The 17,921-nt window shown below is 36.7% G+C and overlaps 1 protein-coding gene across 3 annotated transcripts in view; it reads left to right on the top strand.

The window, feature by feature from the left end:
* Nucleotides 1-1,423: 1,423 nt before the first annotated feature.
* Nucleotides 1,424-17,921, top strand: part of prkg1a (protein kinase cGMP-dependent 1a) — a 140,784-nt gene continuing 124,286 nt past the window's right edge. Inside the window, exons 1-3 of one of the 3 annotated variants that reach the window (XM_073919444.1) lie at nt 1,424-1,515; nt 1,648-1,809; nt 1,933-2,187. In XM_073919444.1, the coding sequence (XP_073775545.1) occupies nt 1,712-1,809; nt 1,933-2,187 (353 nt within the window). In that variant the 5' untranslated portion in view covers nt 1,424-1,515; nt 1,648-1,711. 3 annotated transcript variants of the gene reach the window in all.

The raw sequence follows: 17,921 nt of genomic DNA on the forward strand, positions 1-17,921 counted from the left end.
CACTAACCAGCGACCTTCTTGCTTTGAGGCATCAGTGCTTCCTATTGCACCACTGCGCCTATATATATTTTTATTTATGACAGTTTAGAGAGAATGTTTCAGATGTTTGGGAGCACACTGTGGTTTTTATTAGTGACATTTTTACAGCAAGAAACTAATTCCACTGCTAAACACAATAGTTTCAAAGTTAATGTCAACAGTTAGATTCAGTTATATACAATCAAGAACCTCAGATCTCTGTCTTTTAGGTAATTGTTGCAAATATATTTGATGCCAAGTTTTTCTTCTGTTGCACTGAAATGTGTCCTCTCAAAAATGTCTAATTTCAAGTGATTTCAAACTTTAATGAGTTTTTTTTTATTCTGTTGAACAAAAAAGACGATATTTTAAAGAAAGATGAACACTGCCAACTCTTGTCTACCATAGTAGGTAAAAACAAATACTGTGGAAGTCAATCTTTACCAGTTTTCAACTTTCTTCAAGATACGTTTTCATGATCAACAGAAAAAACGAAAACCAAACAGGTTTCTGACAAGTGAAATATGAGGAAATGATGACAAAGTTTTTTGGTCAAAGAAAATCATTATACTTCATTCTCTCTCTCTTTCTGCATCTGATTTGCAGCCTCTCTCTCATGAATGTGAAGAAAGATGATGCTTTCATATTATGTCTGGATGGTCATGAATGCACAATAAGTCTACTGTATGTCTCTCAAAGTGCTTGTAGAAAGCAATAACGCTGCTATTGTCATGCTATCAAAAACAATTTTAGTTCATATGACAAAATAATGTAATAAATGTGAGTTTGCTCATTGGAGTGAATCATAATTTATATTTTGGAATATGTTCAGTATAAGTGCGTTTGTCTCAGTCAACATGTGATTGCAGGATTACAAATTTGACTAAAGTGGCATACTGGCATATTATTTATTATTGTTTAATTTTTTTAAAGGTCACTAATTTGTTCCCTTAATTTGATGTCACTGCAAGTAAACAAATTATTGCGATTTAGTAAAACAAGTGAACAAAATATTTTGCACACTAGGCTATTAGACCATGAATGCCTTAATTTATTCCACTATACAGGCTTATTTCCACCACGCACCCTTTAAGTCACAGGTGTCAAACTCAGTTCCAAAAGGGCCGCAGCTCTGCACAGTTTAGTTCCAACTCTAATTAAACACACCTGATCAAACTAATTGAGTCCTTCAGGCTTGTTTGAAACCTACAGGTAAGTGTGTTGGAGCAGGGTTGGAACTAAACTGAGCAGGGCTTCGGCCCTCAAGGAATTGAGTTTGACACCCCTGCTTTAAAGGAATCAGTTCGATTCAGTTCACATTTAAAGCAAGGTTCAACCGATTCATAAACAGATCCGTTTCATGTTCAACTGATTTATTAAGTAGATTCGACTCTTTTAGCAAAATGACTCTCGTGAATTCGACACGGCAGGAAGCTACGCGTGCAGTTTCTTGACAGTACAGTTCACAATCTGGTTTCAGGCGAATTTGACTCCAGTGTAAGTGCATTTAACACCAGTTTTGCCTTCAAAATGTGCGCGTCAACAAACCTCATGTTGCCTATATCTGTAAATCATACTAGAGTTTCTGATGCGACTTTTCATAGCTCACTTTCTCTCCCTCCTCCCCAGCACAAAAGGGAAACTCCGCCTATACTGAAGACCCCGTGTGGATGAGGAGACAGTCGTACCCGGTATGGTTTATGTGTTTTTGGACACTGCACACAGGGATGTTTGGAACAGGAGTGACCGACAGCGGGAGCGACGCCGAATCCCGGTTTCAACTGTAAACACGTGTGTAGATCAGCTGTTTTTACACTGGAGCTTCACAAACAGAGCTCGCCTGGGCGCGTGACAGAGTTTGAGAGCGCGCCTGGTTGATTTCAACGGGATTAAAGTTTTTTTTAACTACCTCAGAATGAGTGACCTAGACGAAGACTTCGCGAAGATTTTAATGCTGAAGGAGGAGAGGATACGAGATCTTGAGAGGCGTTTGCTGGAGCGAGAAGACGAAATCAGCGAGCTGAAGAGAAAGCTGCACAAATGTCAGTCCGTTTTACCGAGCGCGCAGATCGGCCCGCGGACACACCGCGCGCAGGGAATATCAGCAGAACCGCAAACGCACCAGGATTTATCAAACCAAAGCTTTAGACGAGTTGCCAAATCGGACAGGTGAGAGAATTCACTTCTGTTTATGCAACTGTAATGCACGTCTTGGATCATAATGACTTTGTATAGTTTGCTTGCATTATTTCATTTGATTAAGTATACGGGGCTGAGCAGGACATGAATGAAGAAACTCTCATGATGACAGAGCATCTTTGTGAAGCTTCAGAGAGAGAGAGACTGAGAGATGGGGTGGTGGTGGTGGTGGGGGAGATAGAGTGTATCATTGATCTAAACCATCATCATCATCATCATCAGCTCCCAGAGGGCTCTGTGCACAGGAAGCTTCGTGCATTATCGGCTTTTAGGGTTGAACGTGTAGCGCCCAAGAGCCTGTCTGAGGATATTTAATACGCCATTAGAAAGTGCTTTGTTTGACCATATGCTTCCCCTCCTATCAGCCCCATCCATCTGATTCTTTGAGCATCTTTGTGTATAAGATTCTGCAGAACTTTATAGGGTTGCAGAATATTAATTAGAATATTAATTACTTTGTCTTTTGACTTTTTAAATTTAATTATTATTATTTTTAATTTAATTCAATTCAACTTTGTTTCTAAAGCGCTTTTACAATGTAGATTGTGTCAAAGCTTAAAATAGAAGATTATAGTAACTTGAAACAGTGTCAGGTCAGTTTTCAGAGTTTAGGATCAGTTTGGGTCAGTTTAGCGTGGTTTAAATTTCAATGCTGAAAGTCCAAACACTGAAGAGCAAATCCATCGATGCACAGCTCCACAAGTCCCGAACCATGCAAGCCAGTGGCGACAGTGGCGAGGAACAAACTTCACCAATTGACGAAAGTGAAGGAAAAAAAACTGTAGAGAAATTTAAGTGTATTTAAATAATCTCCAAAATGCGCAAAACTAGTTTTGGGTATGTAGTTCATTATTTTTTCTTCAGCTTAGTCCCTTTATTAATCAGGGATGGCCACAGTAGAATGAACTGCCAACTTATCCAGCAAATGTTTTACATAGCAGATGACCTTTCAGCCGCAGCCCACCTCTGGAAAACACCAATGCACTCTTGCACTCACACACATACACTACGGTCAATTTAGCTTATTCAATTCACTTAGAGCTCATCTTTTTGGACTGTGGGCAAAACCGGAGCATCCGGAAGAAACCCATGAGAACAAGATGGAGAACATGCCAACTCCACACAGAAAAGCCAACTAACGCAGCTGGAGCTCGAACCAGCAACCTTCTTGCTGTGAGGCGACAGTGCTAACCACTGAGCCATAGTGTCGTAGTATGTAGTTTTAATCTGTTTTTATTTGTGCCATTTATTTCTTTAAATATTGATGCTTCAGCATTTACAGCTTGGAGTAAAAGTTCAATCCATACTCGACAGTCCAGACTGGGACTGTACAAACTGTCAAAATGTCAACAGTTGGGTTCAACATGTACAGTTGAAGTCAGAATTATGAGCTCCCCTGAATTATTCGCCCCCTGTTTATTTTTTTCCCCAATTTCTGTTGAACACAAAGATTTTTTTCAGCACATTTCTAAACATAATAGTTTTAATAACTCATTTCTAATAACTGATTTATTTTATCTTTGCCATGATGACAGCACATAATATTTGACTACATTTTTTTAAGACACTTCTATATAGCTAAAAGTGACATTTAAAGGCTTAACTAGGTTAATTAGGTTAACTAGGCAGGTTAGGATAATTAGGCAAGTTACAACAGTGGTTTGCTCTGTAAATATAGCTTAAAGAAAAAATATAGCTTGAAGGGGCAAATAATATTGACCCTAAAATGGCTTTAAAAAATTAAAAACTGCTTTTATTCTAGCCGAAATGAAACAAAAGTCTTTCTCCAGAAGAAAAAATATTATCAGACATACTGTGAAAATGTCCTTGCTCTGTTAAACATCATTTGGGAAATATTTAAAAAGGAAAAATAATTAAAAGGGGGGCTAATAATTCTGACTTCAACCGTATATGTACACTACAATCAACAAGGGTAATCAGAGTTCACAACAGTTCTGTCTTTTAGATTATTGTTAAAAATATCTGAAATGTGTACTGTAAAAGAAATAATTTTCTCAAAAATAAAAATATACACACATTTTACTTAATCGATTGATTCCAAACTTTTATTAGTTGTTTATTCACAAAAGATGATACTTTTAACAAAGATGATTACAAATTTTGAGCCTCACCTCAGTTTTTATTTACATGCAGCAATGCCCACAAGAGGGCAGAAGCTTTTGTTGTTGTTGTTGTTGTTGTTTTCCCTCAGCACTTAAGGGCCATTACATCACTAACAACCTAAATCTCTAATAGTCTTTATAATTACATTTTTAGGGATGTTCACCCTTGGAGCACAGTATGTGAAATTCTGTTTTTTGTGACAGTGTGAAGTTGTGTGAAGACAGATGTGCTGCTCTAATGACTCCGACCTTAATGATTTCATTATGGAAGAAGCAGAGGGATAAAAGCTGTTTGTAGCTTAATGAGCATTGAGACCATATGCTGGTAAACAAACCTTACTTCATGAAGCTTCATCTGTCCCTCAGCTTTTCGCTAATTATGATAATTGCAATTGAAGATACTAGTTTTAGCCCCGTTAGGGATGAAGATGAAATGTCACACAATAATCATAATTCACTGAATGTTATTATCAATAAAAGAGACATGTACTGTATTGCTCATGTAGAAAATAATACATGGAAATCTATGCAAATTACATACACCGGCTCTTTTTTTAGGTACACCTTACTAGTACTGGGTTGGACCCCCTTTTGCCTTAAGAACTGCCTTAATGCTTCGTGGCATAGATTCAACAAGGAACTAGAAAATTGCAGAGATTTTGGTCCATATTGACATGATAGCATTACGCAGTTGCTGCAGATTTGTAGGCTGCACATCCATGATGATCCATTCCACCACATCCCAAAGGTGCTCTATTGGATTTAGATCTGGTGACTGTGGAGGCCATTTGAGTATAGTGAACTCATTGTCATATTCAAAAAACCAGTCTGAGATGGATTGCGCTTTATGACTTGATGCATTATCCTGCTGGAAGTAGCCATCAGAAGATGGGTACACTGTGGTCATAATGGGATGGACATGGTCAGCAGCCATACTCAGGTTATGGCGTTGACATGATGCTCAACTGGTTCTAATGGGCCCAAAGTCTGCTAAAAAATATCCCCCACACCATGACAACACCACCAGCTTGAACCACTGATACAAGGCAGGATGGATCCATGCTTTCATGTTGTTGGCGTCAAATTCTGACCCTACCATCTAAATGTCGCAGCAGAAATTGAGACTCATCAGACCAGGCAACATTTAACCAATCTTCTATTGAAACTATGAATTGTAACCTCAGTTTCCTGGTCTTAGCTGACAGGAGTGGCAGTTTGTCTGGTCTTCTGCTGCTGTAGCCCATCCGCCTCAAGGTTTGACATGTTCAGAAATGCTCTTCTGCATACCTCAGTTGTAATGAGTGGTTATTTGAGTTACTGTTGCCTTTCTATAAGCTTGAACCAGTCTGACCATTCTCCTCTGACCTCTGACATAAACAAGGCATTTGTGCCAACAGAACTGCCGCTCACTGGATATTTTCTCCTTTTTGGATTATTCTCAGTAAGCCCTAGAGATGGTTGTGCATGAAAACCCCGGTAGATCAGCAGCTTCTGAAATACTCAGACCAGTCAGTCTGGCACCAACAACCACACCACTTTCAAAGTCACCTAAATCACCTTTCTTCCCCATTCTGATGCTCAGTTTGAACTGCAGAAGATCGTCTCGACCATGTCTACATGCCTAAATGCACTGAGTTGCTGCCCTGTGATTGGCTGTTTAGAAATTTGCATTAACAAGCAGTTTGACAGGTGTACCAAATAAAGTGGCCGGTGAATGTATATGACACAATTTTCAGATTTTACATACATAAAATGTCATATATTATATATATATATATATATATATATATATATATATATATATATATATATATATATATATATATATATATATATATATATAACTATTGAAATCACAAAAATGCACATATACTGTATGTTCAAATAGTATATATGACAATTCCAGTGGGTAAAAAAAACCTAATTGTAAACATAGATTTTGTATATATTATTATATAATAAACAGTATTCGGAAAAATATGTTGAAATATGGGCGTCACGGTGGCGCAGTGGGTAGCACGATCACCTCACAGCAAGATGCACATGCGGTATAGGTGAATTGGGTAAGCTAAAATTGTTTAGTGAATGAGTGTGTATGAATGTTTCCCAGTACTGGGTTGCAGCTGGAAGGGCATCCACTGCATAAAACATGTGCTGGATAAGTTGGCGGTTCATTCTTCTGTGGCGACCGTAGATTAATAAAGGGACTAAGCCGAAAAGAAAATAACTGAATGAATAAATGTTAAAATATATGCATATATGACAAATTGTACATGTAAAATCTGATTATTAACTTGTATGTAACATATGTAATTTGCATATTGCTGTCAGATTTCTATGCGAGTGGGTGTGAACTATTTACGATAACAGACAGACAGTAAACAGCTCTGGGGAATTTAGTGTTATTAATTAAGGAGTGGTCAAGACTAGAATTATAGTTGAAAGTGAGATCTTGGTGTCGTCTATAAAAAGATGTGGTGCACTGGTAAGGGTCCCAAAGAGATAAAATGGCAGCAGATGTGAGTCTGTGGCAGAAAAGAGCAGCCACAATAGTCATGTTACAACAGATCCTCTTTCCATCGATCCACAGAGGAAGAACCCTGCAGGAAGAGTTTATAGGTGAAATTTAAAGCCTGTTTTTCTGGGAGAGGTCCTTTCAAGGGCAGTGACTGTGCGAAAGAGATTGAGGGACAGCAGCGAGAGGCAGAAAGAAGGATTAATAACGTTTGTTGTTTTCACATTGTTTAGATGAGTTGTTGTTTGTATGTTATTTTTGACTTCTAATGCTATCCAAAGAATGGTAGACATCTGGGTGCTGTTGTGGGCCTTTGAGGTCTTTTGACGAACGGTTTCAGTTTCAGATTTCAAAGATGAGGTTTGTCTCATTTGTTTTTACATGCTCTTCATCTTTTTGAAGTCTGTCTGATTTATTAGTTAAACTAAAGCTTTCATGGAGAACTCTGCAGGCCTAGAATATTCCTCCTAACCAGAACAGAAGCCCCAAAGTGCTCTGCTGTTACTTATTCTCACTTGGTTTAAATTTAAGGATAGATACAGTCTCCATTATCATATATCAGTTCTCTGGGTTGTGAAAATGAGCTTCATTCTGTTTTGGGGATTGCTTTTGACCATATTATTGCTTTCCTCCCTTTTCTTCCTTTCTCCTGTGTGCCTGTCATTGTCTGACACCAGAGGGCGCTTTATGTCCTTTTATAAACTTGCAAACAAATCAAACATGTTGCATCCCTACTAGTTCTCCACATTGAAGTTGAGACAAGCCGTTTAGAGTTGACAGTTTAGCATCTGACCCACATTTTACTTCAGTGAATGTTTCATAGGTTTTAATTTGAAGGCAGTATCTGTGTGTATGCAAACATCTTGGCTGTTGATCACTACATTAATCTATTACCCAAGAAGAATTTAGGACATTCTACCAGAAACGTACATTTTCAGTTATAATAAATGTGGCAGGGCCTGACTTAAGCTTGTCGTCGTCAAAAAATCATACAAAACAAGCATGAAATCATACAATTCAATGATAAAACGCATTCTTCTCCATTATGATGTCACTTCCGAGTCAGCCATAGATGTGTATTGCACGCACTCTATGTTTAATGCAAATGTGACACGACTGACAGAAACATGGGGACATCTGTAGATTTATTTGTATTATATTTGTAGTATTTATTTGTAGTATTTTATTTTTTAATCAGCTGATGTGAATGATACCAACTTAAACTTGCTATTTCTGAAGTTTTTTCTTCTAAACAACAGTTTTTAGCATAAAACAATTAAAGCTGTTGGTTCATTTGGGCTGGGGAGAAGGACATTTACAGAGTTTGTACATTTGTAAAGTGTTTTTAATGAAGAAAACACATCAGAGAACCAAATCAATGACACATTTCTTTATGGAACAACTCACAGAAGTCAACCAGTCCATTTTTGAAATGCTTGAGTTGAAATACTATTAACTGTATTCATGTTTTTATTTCAGGGACAGATAATGTACGTTTCTGGTGGAATGTCTCATTTATGCATTAAATGTTACTGTAGTCGCATTTCAGCACAATTCCTTCCTCACTGTGACAAACTAGTTATTAAATTATGTTAAATGACAACATATAAAATGCATGTGACAACATGTTGCATCTTATGCCAGACTCAGATAAGGTTCTCTACTTTATTATTGTGCACTGTTACCTTTTGTACTAATATTTACAGTACTTATGTTATTGTCTTCTTCGTTTGTTATTGTAGGAAAAATGTTATGATCTGGAATTTCTATGACTTCAATGGCCTCATGTTTTCCACTGAAACATTCTAATTCTTATTCTTATTATGTATTCTAATTACACTTGTAAAAACAACCCTTAAACCATAGTTTTAGTGATAATAGTGAAAGCATAGTAACTGTGTTTCTGGCTTATTGATAACCATTTGTATACATATATATTTTTATTACAAATAACTTTGAACTAGTAATGCTTTAGCTAAACAATGACTGATAATTTTACAATGTATTTTGTAGTAAAACCATGGTACACTGAAAAAAAAAAAAGATTAATTTGATTGATTTTTTAGGTAAGCGGTTGCAAACAATGTATTTGGGCTGAATTTCAACAAATGAAGTTGAACATTGCTAAATTTTATTTGTTCATTTAAATTCACCCAATATAAATAGTTTGCAGCCACTTACCTTAAAAAAATTAAGCAAATCTAGTGAACCATTTTTTCCGTGCCACTTTTACATGCAAAACGAGCATTTATATAATTGGACTTTGCTCTGAAAACTGTATTGGGAGACAGACATTATGACAACTTCATCTAGATCTGCAGTTAACTATAGCTTTGGTACTACACGCAGACCCACCCCTCACTGACAAAGGCCCAGAATTTGTCCCAAATATTTGTCATTTGTCCTATTTAACTGCTATGCCATCATGATGAGTGAAAATAAGGCCGAGCGTAATTCTCTGTTGGCTGTCGTGACATCACCTGATCAGTTTATTTTTTACACTATTTTTCATCAGTCCGCCATCCAGCTGCTGGAAAACATACAATCTGTCATAAGTCAAGTCATCTTTCAATACTGTATTGTTGTTAAATAGAGAAAACAGGTTTAATAGAGAAATCAGGTTTTATTCTAAATCTTGGACCTTACTCTTGAGCAATAAAAAGGTGTAAAGCAACAACAATAAAAAAGCAGCTCATATTAAAATCAGTTTGAATACTAATTTGGTGAATGCTGTTGTCTATGACTTTTCTTATGCATTTTTTACAAGAGAGGCTAGAAAAATTATAAAGTTCTGCATTATTATTATTATTATTATTATGATTATTATTGTTATTATTTAGATGTTTTTTAGGCTTGTTTTTAATTATATATATATATATATATATATATATATATATATATATATATATATATATATATATATATATATATATATATATACGTTTTATTTCGGCTAGAATAAAAGCAGTTTTTAATTTTTTTTAAACCATTTTATGGTCAAAATTGTTAACCCTTTTAAGCTATTTCTTTTTTCGAGAGTCTACAGAACAAACCATCGTTATACAATAACTTGCCTAATTACCCTAACCTACCTGGTTAACCTAATTAACCTAGTTATGCCTTTAAATGTCACTTTAAGCTGTATAGAAGTGTCTTGAAAAATATCTAGTCAAATATTATTTACTGTCATCATGGCAAAGATAAAATAAATTAGTTACTAGAGGGAGTTACTGAAACTATTATTTTTAGAAATGTGTTGCAAAAATGTTCTCCCTGTCAAACAGAAGTTTGGGAAAAATAAACAAGGGGCCAAAAATTCTGGGGGGCTAATAATTCTGACTTCAACTATATATATATATATATATATATATATATATATATATATATATATATATATATATATATATATATATATATATATATATATAGATATATATATATATAGATATAGATATATATATCTTTAGTAAATATTTTTTGGGACATCAAAAGTATTATGACCATCCGACAAGCTAATTTAGCTACAATCAGTACTTAAAATGTATTAGGTCTCATAATCAAATAGAAAAAAAGGCGTTTAATTGCAAAAAAAAAGCTCCACTTTTTAAGAAAAGAAAAAAAAAGAAGAACCACCCTTTCAACGGGCTGGCTACGACCCAGACTCGTATACATTTATGGAAATTTGAGATAATTTATATAATCTGCTGTTCTGAACAACATCCGTTTACTGAGTGTCCAGGAATCCCGCGCGCTTCTGTGACGCGCACCAGTGTTCAGAGCAGACTCGAGCTCCACTCATTGATCACGTCACTGCCCACGAGCGACGCTGCTGTCAGTGCTGTGAGGATTTGTGTGGCTTTGAGCGCTTCCTTTTTCCTTTTTTTTCACGGATACACAGAGAGAGAGTTTTAACCAACAGGTTCTTCGCGCTCTGTAGTTCATTTCACTATAGAAGCGGATTTGGCGCAACACTGTATTTTCTCCCCTCACAGTAGGCTAAAGTTACTAAAAGTGCAGTTCTGGCAGCTTTCATTCGGTTCGGCTCGGTTTTATTCGGCTTGGAAAGGATGATGATGGGGACTTTACGCGACCTCCAGTACGCGCTTCAGGAGAAAATCGAAGAACTCAGGCAGAGAGACGCGCTCATTGACGAACTGGAGCTCGAACTGGACCAGAAGGATGAACTCATTCAGAAGCTGCAGAACGAGCTGGACAAGTACCGATCCGTGATCCGTCCGGCGACCCAACAGGTCCAGACGCGCTCGGAGCTGCCGGAGCATCAGCGCACCAAACGGCAGGCGATCAGCGCCGAACCCGCAAACATCCAGCAGCTGAGTCACGTGACGCTGCCCAACGTCCCCAAAAGCGCCAAGTAGGTTAATCTGACAGACTTAAACATTGTCAATCGATAGGGCTTAAATATCATCAACTAGTGCATTTTAACAGTCGATTAACTGCATCAAATACTAACTTGAATTTAACTTTAAACTATATCTCAGCAGTAAACCCATCACATGCCAGCTGATGCTGAGATTATTGAGTTTAATGATTTATTTGATGACTTTAATGTTGAAGTTTTAAGTAATCAAACACATATAAAGCTCTATAAAACAAAATACAGTATTTAAACTAGCATGAATTATAACTAGCCTACCAGATAACTAGTGTAAACCTGATTAGCAATTTTTTGGTGTCTTATAATATTTTACAGTGTTGCATGTGATCCATGTGCTTCCAGAAAAATATGAATAAATGATGCATATTTACATGCAACTAACACTAAACTTAACATTTATCCTAACCTTAGGTACACATTAAAATAATATTGCTCAGTAATTAACTGTATTGTAACACTGTAACAAGGTCAAAATAAACTGAAGTGTAACAGTGTTTACTAACACGGGCTCATTGGAAATACATGCTTTGAGAAAGATGTACTTTAATGCTCAGTATTCGCTTGTAAAGTCGTGACGTATCGATGACATATGCAATACTGTTGAATTGAGAAAATATTTGTTTATGGCCACGTTTTAGTCATATCACACATTAAAGTGAATTTTCTATAAAATCATGGTGTACACATTGGGATCTAGACTTGCTGCATCACAAGTATCAAAATGTTAACAATTTAAAAAAAAAAATTGTATCACTTTCTGACGATCGCATTATAGGCATGATATATATATATATATATATATATATATATATATATATATATATATATATATATATATATATATATATATATATATATATATATTGCGATTGTGATATTTGAAAGTAATGCATCGCTTTGTAAACATTTATTATTATCATTTTAAGAGTATCCTCATACACTTTTAAAGGTTCAGAACACCCTGGAGAACTTTTTTTTTTATATTAACAGATTTGTGTGTGTTGAGCATCAGTTAAGACAATGTTAGCACCTGTCAGCTTTAATTGTGGAGGAAACTGGATAATTTTGAGCTTTTGTCAGCTAATTTCAGCTTCCGGGTTTAAAATGATTTTTGGGGCGGGATCAAAATCGGCGATGTAGCGCAGTACTGCAAGTGCAATGATGATGCGTCTGTTTCTCATTATTGTTCATAGCGGAGTTTTCCTATCCTATGAGAAGAGCCGGCTGCTTAATTATTCATGAGACCTGCCAGACCTGCCAGTGTCAAGCCCGAGCTGTGAGACACGGAAACCACGGCACAGTATTTAGCCGTTCATGAAGGCTCATATGCGTTTGTTTTCATCATCCACGGGGTTTGTTGCATGTTTTCCCCCGCGATCTTGTCAGGGCCGATCATACAGCAAAGCTGTGTGTGTGCTGCTAGCATTTTTGTCGGGAGAGCAGCACGAGACGCTGTCTTTTATCAGGAGTTGGTTCACATTCAGACACATCACTGTGCTGCTGTTTTTGCCTAAATCCTCTAGATTACCAGCAGGGCTAATGGTTAAAATAGACAGGTCAAGAGACCTGCTGCACTGAGTCTGCTGGATACGGGGATTGAGGGAGAAGTCCTCATTTACAGTGTTTACATGAACACACATCTTTATAATGATATAAATTGTGGTTGTCTGTATATGGAATTACGAATAACAAATGTAGCAGGGCATTAAATCACTGTTCATTTCTTTGCATTTTAACTTCGTAAACTATAAACTCATGCGTCTCCTCTTTGTGTCTCATTTTGTGAGCTAACTGACAACAGCAGTTATTCGCTCCCCTTCTCCCCTGCTGGCCACGCCCACTCCTGCCCGATGCTCGCGGAGCTCCACGCCCATTAATTATGCATCTTTTGAAAAAATTCTGAAGTAGACTTTAACCGAAAGTGGGGGGTTTCATGGCCTTTTAAAGAGCGCCTGGACCCAGAAGCCGCTTCGCATGACGTCACACTCAATAGGCAGATATTTGACTGCGGTTTCTAGTTAAAATGAATGCCGCAGAGCATTATATAATGCCAACAACTTTTTCTCATTTTCACACTGATGATATTAATGATGATTTATGTGGCTGCAGTGCACTTTTCTCTAACGCCTGCCTTTGAAAACACTATTGGTTGGGTTTATGGCAGGGTAATAGGTCAGTGGTGTGCTGGGTAATCTGTACGACAAGCCCCACCTTCTCATGAATGTGTAAAAGAAGGAGGTGCATCTGAAACGTACAACAAAACATTCCCTAAACCCGCCTTTCCACTGCACATAATAAGCGACAGACCGGAAGTCAATTATTTCCAATGAAGAGTAGTCTGGAAGTAGGCATGGGATGATAACCAGTTTCTAGGTTTACTGCAGTTTGGAAAAGTCAAATGTCCTGTTTTACCGTTCCCTATATGTATGGGTTTTTTTAATGTATTTTTTATGTGTTGTAAAGAAATCTGTGTTTTTGAAACTAACGAAGAGAGCAGAGGTCAATGATTTATTTAAACTATTTAGCCTGACATGTTTACTGTTACAGAATATTATAAATGTTTCTTAAAATAAATTAAATTGTGCTCAATGGGGGGGGGGGCTCAATTTTCACCTAGACATTTAAAAACACGTATTTTAGAGCAGTAATCACAGTACTGTGATACCGTGAAACTGTGGTGTTATTATCCAAGGTTATCACACCATCAGCAACTTATCCGGCCCATGTCTATGCAGAAGCTGATCCAATCATCCGATCATCTTCGTATGAAGAAAATTCTGACGCAATTTGTGATGCGGATGCATTAAAATATTTGAACTCCTCTAACTAGACTTTATGTGACCGGCCGACTGGATGTGATGTATTCCAGTGTTGTCCAAACAGGTTCTTGCTCGTGAGATGAGTAGTTTTTTCCGTTATTTTTAAAAAAGAAAAAAAAGTGTATATTAAAAAACATTTCTATTCATAAATGAGCTATAAAAAATACTTTTCAATGTCGTATCCTCATTCCCTTCAGTATTTATAGCGGTCTATGACTTTCTAGTATTCATTCATTCATTCATTCATTCATTCATTCATTCATTCATTCATTCATTCAACCATGGTGAACACACAGAGAACAAAAGCACTTTTGCAGTTCTTTAGTTTGGACACCGTGAGAATCAGCTTCTCTATCATGGTGCATGACAAAACTGAAAATTGTTGTTCCTGCGACAAAAAAAAAGGAGTGTACATGACAACAGCACAATGACAGCATTAAATACAGACACTTTAAACTAATAATTTAACACATTTGTGTCCAATAATGTTTTTTTTTTCTGTATCGTGATCGCAAACAAATCTTTTTAACCGGATGTTCTAAGTAAACCAGTTGAACTAGTTCACTAAATCGAACTGAATCATTTGAAATGATTCACGTGTCCAGTAAGCACTTATCCACTACTACTAAAAAGAACCTACTTACTTTTTAACAAGCCTAATACCCCCCATTTGACTCGAAATAATTCAATATATACTCTTATTTAGTTATTAGAACAGTAACGTTACACTGAGATCAAATTTGAGAAGCGGTTAACCGCATGATTCAGTGAACCAAACACAAACAGTACATGACAGCCTGCAGTGAGTGAACTAAACTTGAACAACTGCAGCGCAGGTAAACCGAGGGCTTAAATGTGAGGATCTGGTGAAAAAAATGTAAGTTTATTTCATAACAGAAGGTCGTGATGGAATCATGCTTCAGTTAGGTTGCAAAGCTTTACTGTAAGACATTTTTCAGACCATGGTGATGTTTTAACTGACTGGAATTACTATTGCTGACTACATAATGTTGAGTCCTAACATCTGTGTTAAATATCTGAACACTGAAGTTCCATCACTACTGTGTATCTAACCTCAGAAGCAGCCTTGCACTGATATTGTACTTAATGCCTAGTTCAGACTGCGTGATTTTAGCCCCGATTTTGGCTCGCAGACAGGTTTTGAGAAATCGCCGACAAATGCCTGATATCACAGGCAAATCGCTGCTCGTGCACGTGAGTGACAATCACACAGTATGAACGATCAAAGACACGATCTGAGTGAATCGCAGATGAGTCGACGATGCCTGTGAGATATTTGGCGTGCTGAATATCTGGAGCTGTCGGCGATTCAAATCATGCCGTGTGAATTGAGTTTTGACTGAAAATAACATCAGCCATCGCCTACAGCCAATGAGAGAGCAGCTTTCACTTGTGTGTGTGTACCTGCTGCAGGCCAGCGGGAGGCTGGGGGAGAAGTTAAAAGCACTAATTTTCGCTTTATTTGGACCCACGAAATGGAGGAAAAACTAGTGGAGGTTTGACAGGACTCAGGACCAACCGTGTCTGTTTGACGTTTCATACAGAAAGAAATTAGTTTATTATCAACGTTGAGGAGAAATGGCTAATTCCCTTTAAACCCAGGTGAGCAAACATGTACATGTTCTACCCCATTAAAGGCTTCTTTCACATTATGTAGTTAATAACAAAAGATATACTACATGTTTTTGGCTGTGAGACGTAGTTTGGAAGAAGTTGTCGGCGATTCTCCCTATAGTAAAGTCATGCAATGTGAATGTCCATGTCGCCGAACCATCTTGCAGTGTAAATAAAGCAGCGACGAAACGCTAGCCCAGATAGTCATGCAGTGTGAAAACATCTGTGACATGACTAGTTTGAAAATCATGCAGTCTGAACTCGGCATAAGGCTGCTATCTTGTGGGCTGCTGTATTTTAATTTGAGGATGGGTAGGTTTCCCCCACAGTCCAAAGACATGCTGTACAGGTGAATTGGGTAGACTAAATTGTCTGAAGTGTATGAGTGTGTGTGTGTGAATATGTGTGTGGATGTTTCCCAGAGATGGGTTGCGGCTGGAAGGGCATCCACTGCGTAAAAACTTGCTGGATAAGTTAGTGGTTCATTCCGCTGTGGCGACTCCGGATTAATAAAGGGACTAAGCCGACAAGAAAATGAAATAATTTCAAAATATAGAAACTAATATAAACTAGTAAAGCTGCCTCTAAAAACTAATTAAAACTAACTGAATTTGAAAACAAAAAGTCAAAACGAAATAGAACTAATGAAAAGTCCAAAACTATTTTAACCTTGACCTGTGGTTAGCTTTAGAAGCTTCAAAAAAGATGTGGATTTAGGCATGTGGCTTTTTGCAAAGCTACTAGGAAAGCAGGCATGTACTTTTGTGTTCATTAAACTAACCTGTTGTTCATCAGAAAACCTCCTATAAATATCTTAGTTTTTGCTTAATATATAAAGCTGTACACAACCTATGTCCTTTTTAGCTGCAAAAACCAAATTACAACAGTTTACAGTGACACCAATTAAGTATGTTGGCTATGGTTACTAGAGTAAAGTTTTGAAAAGATAATAGTCATGCTTTTGAAAGAGAGGACCATATCATGGGGTTTTCAGGTTGCACAATTGAAATCATTGTGATCTGAAAACTCCCTCACAAAGCAAGCTCATTATGTTCTGTTCAAAATGCCATTCATTGACATTTGCAGAAGCATCTCATTGATGACACCTCAAGAAAGTTTGATTCTGCGCAGGGAAGCAGATGAACCAGGAATAAAATGTCTGTGCTGCGCATACAGGAGCAGCGATGTGGGAAATACCCGAAGTCTGGCCTATAATAATTACTGCTTTGTTTAACGGCCTGATCATTTGCTTATCAAAGCAGCATGATGTCATTCAGCAGGTGGATCGCGGACACTATTTACATGATCAGCTGTTATTATGCGCACAGTTGTGTGTCTTGATGCGCTTTAATTGAAATAGACACTGGCACGATTAGAGGACCTAAACAGTTCCCTTGGAAGTGAAGGATCTTCATGTTTCAACCTGCTGTCATAAACACACACACACACTCTTAATTAATTAGCATCTAGTGGTTTAGCAGCAGAGGAACATTATTCTTGTGTTGTGAGCAGCTTGGCCTCCCCATCTGCTGTGCATCTGACAGCTCAACACTGTACTAATTTACAACACAACCTTGTTTTGTACTGAATGACCCTTTGAACCTCATCGCACTGGAGCATGTTTTGCCTTTTCTTTTTTAAATCAGCATGTATCTTGAACTGATGAGCGCTTCAAGGAACGATTATACAGATTTTAAAGACGAAAAAACTTCATAACAGCTTGTGTTTGCCTGCCAGATGGGAACTAACTGGCAATAATATTGCTTCACTTTTGGAAAGCTTATAATGTTTTCAAAGATAATGTTATATATATATAATATTATATATAAATATAATATAATACATAATATATTGTTAAAAAAAAAATATATATATATATATATATATATATATAACATTATATATATTATATATTATATAATACATAATATATTATGTAAAAAAAAAATATATATATATATATATATATATATATATATATATATATATATATATATATATATATATATATATATAAAAAACATTATATATATTATATATAATATAATACATAATATATTATGTAAATATATATATATATATATATATATATATATATATATATATTTTAGAGATGCGCGGATGGCGGTTACAGCCGTGGAATCCGCGGATAAACCGCGGATCGGGCGGATGACGTGACGAAAAATAATATTTTAATTAAATTCGGGCGGGTGGCG

Source organism: Danio rerio, chromosome 13 (assembly GCF_049306965.1).
Source record: "Danio rerio strain Tuebingen ecotype United States chromosome 13, GRCz12tu, whole genome shotgun sequence".
Lineage (NCBI taxonomy): Eukaryota > Metazoa > Chordata > Actinopteri > Cypriniformes > Danionidae > Danio > Danio rerio.